Below are 9964 nucleotides of genomic sequence, written 5' to 3'. Positions count from 1 at the left end.
ATTTTAAACAGCACAAACATTTTCCTTAACTGCCACCTGTATGCAGATTTAACTTAAAAGTGAGCTGTGTGTGTACAAGAATTAGGACACTGATGCCATTTGTTTGACAGCTTGCACAATTTATTCTTTATTTATTCATTTATTTTGTCTATTCTTCCATATTGGCTTGATCAGAACTTCTCCAAAAAGGCACAACAAATGTGAAATGTCCTCAACTCTTCACTGACCCCTGTTGCTGTTGTTCCTCTCTTCTCATGCATGTTTATTTTTACTGGTCTATGAAGGGCTGACACTGAATGATGAAAACAGGCGATAATGCACGTGCACAGGAGTGAGTTGAATAAACTGCCTGAACTCAGATCTAACTGTTCTGACAGTAGGATCCAGTGAGGTTATGAGATTTAGTCGCAAGCCCTTCTTAATGCTTTTTATTGGTTAAATGTTTGTAAAACCCACAGACAGATGTAAAGGGTGATCAATAGCATTGATTTAGGAAAAAAATGACAAAATATGAACTTACAGGGTTTCTGCCCGACATCGATGAAACATTTATCATTTTTGTCAGTAACATGTATAGCATTAGCACGAAGAATATTTATATCAGCCATTCTCAACCAGTGGGCCTCAGGGCGCCCTGTGGTGGGGCCTCAGCCACAGTGGCATAACACGTATTTACAGCCAAGTTTATTTATTTTCTTGAGAAACCTTGATTTATATGTAAAATTAGTCAGTTTGCCATGGCCTGCTCAATCACACTGGCCAGCAGACCTTTATCAGCAGACATGTCAGGAAAAACGCAGGTGTAATTCTTAACTTTAGAATGACAGCATTAGGGGAGCTTGTTCCACTGTCTTAGTAGGACAACTGGTGTAACGAGTCATTGTTAATAAAATTTGCTTCACCTGTGCAAGTAGATGTTTCTGGGTTGAGTGAAGAGAAGTTAGATCTTAAGAAAACAGCTACAGAATCTCAGGTGAGGCTTTAAAATGGTTTACAGTAGACAACTGGTTACAGCAGTAACTCATTATACCATGGTTATTTTTGGTTATGTACCCATGCTGAAAAACTAATGTATGTAAAATTTACATGTTTATTAGTTTCAGGTTTGCATTATTTCAGGAAAATGCCAAATATATATTTAAAAAACTAAATCCATGTGAGATGAGTTCTGTTTAGGGCAAGTTATCAAAGCAAATTAAAGTTTTGCAGTTTGTGTGTGTGTGTGAATGTCTGCAGAGGAAATGTTCAGACAAAAATGCCTCTAACAGTGTTAAAGTGAGACTACTGACTTCGTAGACATATGCAGTGCTAGGATGACACAGACGATAGTAGTTAGTAAGTAAAATTTATTGTTTGTTTATTTGCTAGAGAATTGTTAATGGTAATAAAAACAAACTGCTTGTCCTTTCAGTGTTAACTTAAGGGTTTTGCCTACAGGCATTACAGTAATATCACTACACTAAAAGAATGATGCTGCATGCCTTAAATAAGCAAATGGTGCATTAATTCTTGATATCTCTGTTAATCTATGAGTTAGAATCAGCTGTTGAAGCAAAAAAAATGGATGTCTGGCTGTTTGCATGCTCCAGGCAACCTGTTTTCTCTTTACAGCCCAGTGAGTAACGGGCAAGTGCAGCTGATTTACAGGTCAGCTTTAGCATTGTTTTAATTACCCTCTCTGTGCGTCTCTCTCCATCCTCCAGATGGACCCGGTGCAGAAAGCAGTCCTCCATCACACCCTGGGCCTCCCTCCCACCGCCAAGAGGAAGCATGTCTCCTGCAGTGTTTGCCAGCTGAGGTTCAACTCTCAGGTGAGCAAGTTTTCTTCTGAAGTCATAAGTACCAAGTGCCAAAGCTGAACAGGAAATACAAGACCTACCACCACTTTACAGCCTTCACACTTCACTTGCTCTGGTGTCAGCCATGCTGTCTTTCTTATTTCAATAATAATAATAATCCAACCAAATGCAAAACTAATGACATTCCCATCAGGCTCAGATGCTGTTTAGTGCTAATTAGAAAATGTTAACATGCTACTAAACCATGGCTTTGTGCCAGATGTATGCTACATACTAATTCAGTAGTAACACTACTGTATAGTACTAATCACCATAGTCTACTGTTCTAGCAGTATACAAAATATACTCCAGAAATGATTCAGTGCATTGTCGAAGAATCGTGTACATCAACAGCACACTCAGTAATCAGCCAGATGTAGCATGCATGCATGCAAGTGTGTTCTGTGTTTGCAGAGTGTTAAAAACAACCCAGCTGTTTTAGTATGAACCGCCATTGTGGCTTAATTAAGCCTTTGAATTGATTAACATTAAAAAGCATTTGAATAACCTTTTAGTTTGACCTATGAATTAAAATTAGGTCAGATGGATTATAGTATTGAAAGTGATTTGTGGGCAGTAGCAAATTAGTCACTAAAGAATAAATAAAAGGTTAAGTAGCGAATTTAAGTTCATACCAAATAAGCAACTCCAACACATTTATTAAAAACAAACTGTGATATTATGTAATTAACATATATTATTATGGTATAAATTCACATTATGAAACATCTGTTTATGCACGGTATGCACATGAACATAGAACAGCATACTGAGATAATGAAAATACAATATAAGAGTAATATAAACAAAAATTGAACACTGATATAAATTTTCATTAGAAGACACAAAATTCTTGTCTTCATTAGCAACAGGCTGTGGAGTGTTGAATTTAATTTCTTGTATAGCTGAGAGGGCACAGAAAAGAGACGAGTCACAGGAGGACTGAACTGCAGTAAGGAGAGGATATGCATTATTCAACCTTCTGTAGGTGTCGGTCCCGAATGTGAATCAGACAAAAGATTGAAAGAGCTCTCCCACTAGCTGCTATTTTGCTATTACTGTGAGGTTTTGATTTGTCACATGGACTAATGGATGTGAGGAAAAAAATCATAACATCTATCAGTTTCTGCTGAAGTAGCAAAGGTGATGGAAAGCAGCAGTTATCGTGTGGGTTTTATTACCTTTGTAAAGAGGGATTCATCAAGTCATCCAGCCTAAACGACAGCATATGCTGCTTGTTCCTACCTTTGAATACGACCCACACAACCATTGCAGGGACATGCTTATGGGACCATTGTCATCAACACAGTTATACAGTAGTTTGTCAGATTCAGGTTTGAAACAACTTGGTTAGGTTTAGGAAAATATCAGGGCTTGGGTTAAAAGAACTACTTCTTTAAATGTCGGCAACTACTTTATTGAATCTTTTGAGGTAAAATGTCATTTTAAAAAGAAGGGACCGAACACTATCCAACTTGAAACAGTTAGGGACCTAGCCAGAGACAAGAAATGCACTGACAATGACCAGCAACCGTGAGCCGACAGAAACCAGAACCTGTTAAAAAAATCTGGCAGGAATGTATTCACATGGACTGGAAATACAACCCAGTCTCCAGTAAAGTGTTCAAAGAGATGGTGTGAGCAGATTTACTACAACAGAATGACAGCAGGGGGGTGCTGTATTTGGCCCTGTGTAAGAAATTGTGATTGAAGTCCTGATGTTATTTAACTTCTCAGCAAAATAATTTAAAGCTCTTTAGAATCAATACTGAAAGAAGAACTTTCAGAGGGGGGCAGCTTTAAAAGGCAGCCAAATGTAAAGAGTAGAATCCTGGTATTATTCCCAAGTTTTGATGTCAATAAGCCTATTAAAATAAGATGCTCTAGCATCTTTGACCTTAGCATTACAATAAATGTGGTTTGAAGATCCCTCGTGTGAAGGTAATGAACCTGCAGTTTGGACTTTCTCTACCTACACTGAGCTTTCTGACATTCTCTCTGTAAACAGGTGAGAACACAAAAGCATGAATTAGTTTTTCAACAGTCATTATTTATCCAGGGAGAGGAGTTGTGTTCTTTGTAGACCTGATGGGAGCAAATCGACCTGATGCTGTGAGGGATAAGTCATCAAATCTGTCAATTAAGTCATCAGCGTCGGTAAAGTGGGAAAGGTCAGGATTCACACAGAAAGGGAAAGTTTAGCAGTGAATGACAGACGCACCTGCTGTTTGGCTTAGTGTCGAAAAGAACATTCTTATAATGACAGACAAAATATCCTCCAACATTAAGGAATTAATACAGTATTGAAAAAATCTAAAATATGACCATGATTATGTGCGGCAGCTGAGATGAGTTTTCACAGCTCTGACAGAGAAAGACCCAAGATGTTTGTAGAAGTACATTTAAATTAAAGTACCAGATAACTTAACAACGATAACAGACTTTGCTGAATCAAATACTCTAGTTTTACATTGTCATCTTTGTACCTCATGTTTCAGTTATTCACCCAGCTATAGTCACAGTAGGACTATAGCTGGGTGGGTTTTTGGGTGACTGCAGCAGTGATGTTCTGGTAACAACTAGAGCGACCTTCATCTCAGAACAACCGTCAGAATCTGCACTACATTCTCTGCTTTAAGGCACCGCCCTTCCATAACTTGCCTTTATGATGCTATTGGCTACACAACTCAATATATACTCTGTGAATCTAGGTCATAAAGATTTATGACTGGCTAAAAATGGTGCATAAACACAGTACTTCAAGTAGAAGTGGGACAACTCCAACTCCTCAAATAACAAAACAAGTAAAATCCACAGATAAAAAAGTAAACTACTCCTGAAATAAAAGTGATCCAAGCTTGTTTGTTATCCATAAAGTCAGTGTTGGACTTTGGACATTATTAATTTAATATTCAAATAAAACTGACAATTGTTGGGTGTCTTGTGGGAGCAGGAATTGAGCATGTGAAAAACAAATTGCAGTAACACTTATAAACATCCCCCCACTGTAAGCATTTTGGTCTGTTCTGAGGAACTTTGACCACCAGAAACTCTGTTGTTTATGGAAGAATTTGCTCACAGTCTTCCTTAAATCACACTGAGTTAATTAGGAACTTAGAAGCCAAAACAGCATCCCCCCCGTTTTGATAAAGTTTCCCTACTTCCCCCCTTTTTCAGCAAAAACAATGGTCGCTTTGATGTTATAATTCAGTTTTCCTGTTTTTTTTTTTCAGGGAATTTCCACATTTATGGAAAAAAGTCTCTCCTAACTTCTCACATCTTGGACTCAAACCGCAGAGATAAATTCATTATGTGTGGTATTTGACATACAGTATCTGTTCTTTAATAGTCTCTACAAAAAGAATGCAATGTTTGCACACCTGCCTTACCAAGGCATCTACTTACATTACATTAACTACCAACTCTGAAATTGATAGCTAATAATTAACTGTAATTTTAAAGTGAACAGCAGCAAATGTCAAAGGTCTGTAGCAAATTTTCCAGACCAAATGAATCTAAATACTTTATTTTTAATGTAATTTTAACAGTTTATTTATTTGCCTGTGTCCAGGCAATGTTATGCCTGGACACACATAAATATGTACAGTAAAATATGCAACATGGTTACAGGAGCACATTTATGTTGGAAAGGAGCTCTGCAAACCAATGTGCAATGTCAGTCACATTCAGGCTTCAGGTGCCCCCGAAGAGGTTGTCTTATTCATGTTCTGCTGATGGATACACTGGGATTCAATTCAATTCAACAAAAGTCACATCAGGATACTTTACAAAGTAAGGTCTAGTCCTTACTATTATTATTATTATTGTTGAGGAAAACCCAACAAATCCCCCTTGAGTATCACTTGGCCACAGCCGGGAGGAAAAACAGACCCCGGCTCTTGGTGGGCTGCCTTCTGCCTCGACCGGTTGGGCTAAATGGATAGAGGAGAGCAAAAAGAAAAAAAAAAGCAACAAGACACAACAAACACAACAATAAACTAGACTGGGAGCTGGTTCCACAGGAGAGGAGCTTGATAGCTAAAGGCTCTGCCTCCCATTCTACCTCTGTGGACTCTAGGAACCACAAGTAGACCTGCACTCTGAGAGCGAAGTGCTCTGTTAGGATGATAAGGCTCTACGAGGTCTTTAAGATACGATGGAGGGCTTTGTTAAAAGCTTTGTATGGGAGAAATATGATCTCTCTCTCATTATTTCCTGCCAGTACTCTGGCTGCAGCATTTTGGATTAACTGGAGGCTTTTTATGTAATTATCAAACTGTGGCCTTTTTGTTTTCAGTCTCTGCATCTCTGGTTTGGTTGACATCTCTTACTCCTCACAGAACACCTGGAAGTAAAACAAATGATTCTCTTACTAGTTTTAATCACACGTATGTCAGACTTGAAGTTCAGGCAATTTTTACATTTCATTGCCCTAATTAAAGATGAATTATTGCTATAGTCTCGTTATTCACCCATCCATATCATCCAATTCTCATGCCAAATAAGTTCTACCTTTGATAACTGGTGAGTGATAAATGTGCTTCACAATGAATAGTTTGAACACTGAAAAAAAATTGTCTCTAGTAAGAAAGAAACACATTTCAGGACAGTTCAGCAGTTTTATGACCTTTGCCCACAAAATTATTGAACTGTGATTTTTCTGGTAACTTCATTCCCCTTGTATAATGAAACCTCTTAACTTCTCTCATTCTAATAACTTGTCACATGCTCTTGCACATTTTGTCAAGTCATTATCCAAAGTCAATACTGAAAGTAAATCAGACCAGTTGAAGTGATATACATCAAAACCAAATTACCATGAGAGCTTTGCTATGTAGTATTGCAATTACTAATAGCACTGGTACTACTAAACAATGGGCACTAATTACTGAACAGGAGCAAAAATAAACAGGAACAATGTTTTGCTCATATGGTAATGCAGAGATATTACCTAGAATGGTCTCTTTGTCCCAGCAGTCTTTAGTGAATATCCCCACTGTGGCCCATAAATAAAGATGCTTACAAACGTCTTCTGGGGATGTGTGGTTGGCACACTTATTTATTCCAAGAGGCAATTGCATTCCTCCTGATACCTTCCATCCTGCCACAGGCAGAGTATTCTCGGAAGTGTGCAGAGGTAAACAAGGACAGCTCAAAGTCTTTGCATATGTCTCAGTTCTGTGTGCCTGGATGAATCTGTTGTGAAAGTGAGTCTGGGTGTTGTTGCATGTTCAGACTTTAAATCGGGTGCTCAATACATAAATTAAACATCATGGGTCACATAAATTTACTGTTGAATCAGATCCATGCATTATTATTAATAAAGAAATGAGCAACAAACTCAGACTGAATGGTCATTTCATTATCACTGTTTACAGGCTGAATAGCCAGGCAAATTTAAAATCTCCACAGCCATTCAGGTGCTGGGACAAGGAAGAAAATGACTGACATAATGGGCTGATTTGGCAAACCTCTTACTCTGTTTACATGAAAGAAATGAGCTAGCATCCAGGCCTTCTAAAGTAGCTTATTGCTTTACAACAATTAATTAGTTTAAATTCCAAAATACTGCATTTTTATGTTGGTGTTTGTGTTGACCGGGACAAAACGATTTTCAGTCTCAGTGAGGTTTTAATGGAAACATTGTTACCTGGGTGTATTATTCATTTTATAATAGAAGAAGCTGTTTTGTCTAAAAACTAGCAGACAAGCTCAAACATGAACTCTTCTTGTTGGACTGTTGGGCGTATCAGCTGTCTCCTGCTAATTATGTTCAGTCTGTTTCATTAATTCCAACTGTGCACCTCTTAATTCTCATATTTCATTTCATTCTAGCCCTGTGTTGAGCACTGTTAAATCGAGCCTGTTATTTGTTCTCCTCACAGAGCCAGGCCTTGGCCCACTACAGGGGAACCAAACATGCCAAGAAGCTAAAAGCCCTGGATGCACCGAAGAGTAAGCTCAAAGGCTCAGTGGTCACCAAGGACACTGCCAACCAGGAGATCCCTAAGGGCATCGACACCTTGCAGCTCCCTAGCAGCACAGACAAGAAAGGTTTGTGTTCTCTGTATGCAGCTGCTGCCCTTCTGTTGAAAATGAATGTTGGACCCAAGAAGCCCACCTTTTTGGCATGCTGCATTTGCTGCACACAACATGCAATCACTTTAGGAGCTGGATGGCCTGACTGTTGATTACACCGAGCCTGTGTTGGCTGGATAGTCAGTAACCAGTACTGACTTCGTGCTCATACAGACAGATGACAAATGAAAGGATAAGCCAACATTTAGGGGGATATTTACTAAACCTGTCACAAGCCACCGACAGATGTGCAAAATATTGCAGCACTGCAATTTTTTATTTTAGTGGTGTATTTACCAACAATGGTGTAAATGTGCACAGTCATAGTTGTGTTCATTTGAATACACCCCTGCCTGTATTGCAAATGACTGGACAGAGAGGAAATGTAGAAGAAAGTCAAAGTTTAAAGTGGTTTGAAACATAGTCTCCTGCCAGTCAAATCAACTTCTTGCATGTTTTGACCTGATAAGCATTCCCCCCATTCTCCTCTGGTGATCGATGTGATTTAAAAACATCCTCTTCCTCCTCAAACGTGTTCTTAAATCCAAAGAGATCTCAGATCACCAACAGCTGCCACTCTGAGAGCAGGCTTACAAATTTTAGACCTGCTTTCTCCTGATGTAAAATTTCAGCCACAGTTCCCTCTGTCACAGCATTGGCAAGTCAGGCGCAGAGAGTATTTGTAAATTCTCATTCTTTCCTTATTTTTGCATCCCTGAACAGGAACGCCATAACACACATATTGCTTTAGACCAAGTGCACAAATTCCTGCGCTACTGCTTTTCTTCTGTTTCTCCACCACAAAACACTTGCATATTCACTGTTTATCACCAGAAAATGAGCTGAAAATCCTTAGTAAATATCTCCCAGTTTCTCTGTGAGGTGCTGCACCAACATGTGCCACCAGAACAGTTTCAGTGCACCTTTACATTGACTCTCAAGTCTCTGAACTCTACTGGAGGCATGAACACCATTTTTCCAAAAGATAGTTCCTTATTTGGTGTTGAACTGGGTTGACACCTGATGACTGTAAAGGCCACAGCATATGATTCACATCACATTCATACTAATCAAACCATCCAGTGACCCCTCATGTCCTGTGGATGGGGGCATTGTGATCCTGGAAGCTTTTTTTTAATTCTACTTCCATTATTTTCCTGTGTGTATAATCGAATGTAACACATCAGTGCCCTCCATGGGAAACTGTCTAAATGTTTGTGCCATTATTGTGATTAGTACGATTCGTTGAGTTGAGTGAGTTTGTCATTTCACTGTCCCTTTCAGTGTAGCCATTTAGAACAGCTGTAGACATTTTTACCTTTAGATGTAGCTGGAAGAAATGTTGTATGAACCAATTCATTTGAAGCATAGAAACTTCCTCACCTTAATGGCAGTTTGCCAAGACATCACAAATTATGTGCTCCAAAGCTCATCCCTTCAATATAGAATCTATACTTTACAGTTGCCTATTATCCAGTTTTGAATGAATTTTTGCTGCTGCACTTTGTTGTGTGCTGATTGTAGGTAACTTAATGTTCATCACGTTGCAGCCAGGTGGCTGTTAAAATCCTGTTATCTTAGCCAGGTGTTTGGCAAAAAAGATTCCTATTCTCTGTGGATCTCCCGCTTTAAAACATGTTAAAAAGTAAACAACCATCTACAACTTCCAGCACCTGACAGAAACCATATGCAGATTATCTTTAATGATTCTATCTATGCAGTTTCACATTTGAACTGAAAGATTTGCTGTCCCGTCCACCGTAATATTCTTTAAGCTGCCTTTTATGCCATGAAATTAGCCTAATAAAAGTCTTTAACTGTAACCATAGTTTTATGTTTTTCAAAGAACTGATAAAGACATTGCGCTGTTGTGCTCTGGGATTAATTTTAACTCCACCCATGTCTTCTTCTGGTGTTTCATAGCTTTTTATTTTCATAGGTATCACTGTCCACACTGTGCCCAATGCGATCTATTCACACCTGAAGTTTAAAGATTTCTTTAGGTTTATTGGTTGTAACCAACCAACCAAGTTTACCAATCATGTCTT

General features: G+C 38.6%; 1 protein-coding gene across 1 annotated transcript in view; it reads left to right on the top strand.

Moving 5' to 3' along the window:
- The window catches only part of LOC109965597 (zinc finger protein 385D), an 80717-nt gene that overhangs the window by 43748 nt on the left and 27005 nt on the right, over positions 1 to 9964 (top strand). Inside the window, 2 exon segments of the mRNA XM_020609746.1 lie at positions 1704 to 1811; positions 7724 to 7892. Of these exon segments, the coding sequence (XP_020465402.1) occupies positions 1704 to 1811; positions 7724 to 7892 (277 nt within the window).

Source organism: Monopterus albus, unplaced genomic scaffold (genome assembly GCF_001952655.1).
Source record: "Monopterus albus unplaced genomic scaffold, M_albus_1.0 scaffold101.1, whole genome shotgun sequence".
Taxonomy (NCBI): domain Eukaryota; kingdom Metazoa; phylum Chordata; class Actinopteri; order Synbranchiformes; family Synbranchidae; genus Monopterus; species Monopterus albus.
The sequence above is the reverse complement of the archived record's forward strand: the minus strand, read 5'-3'. Positions and strand labels throughout refer to the sequence as shown.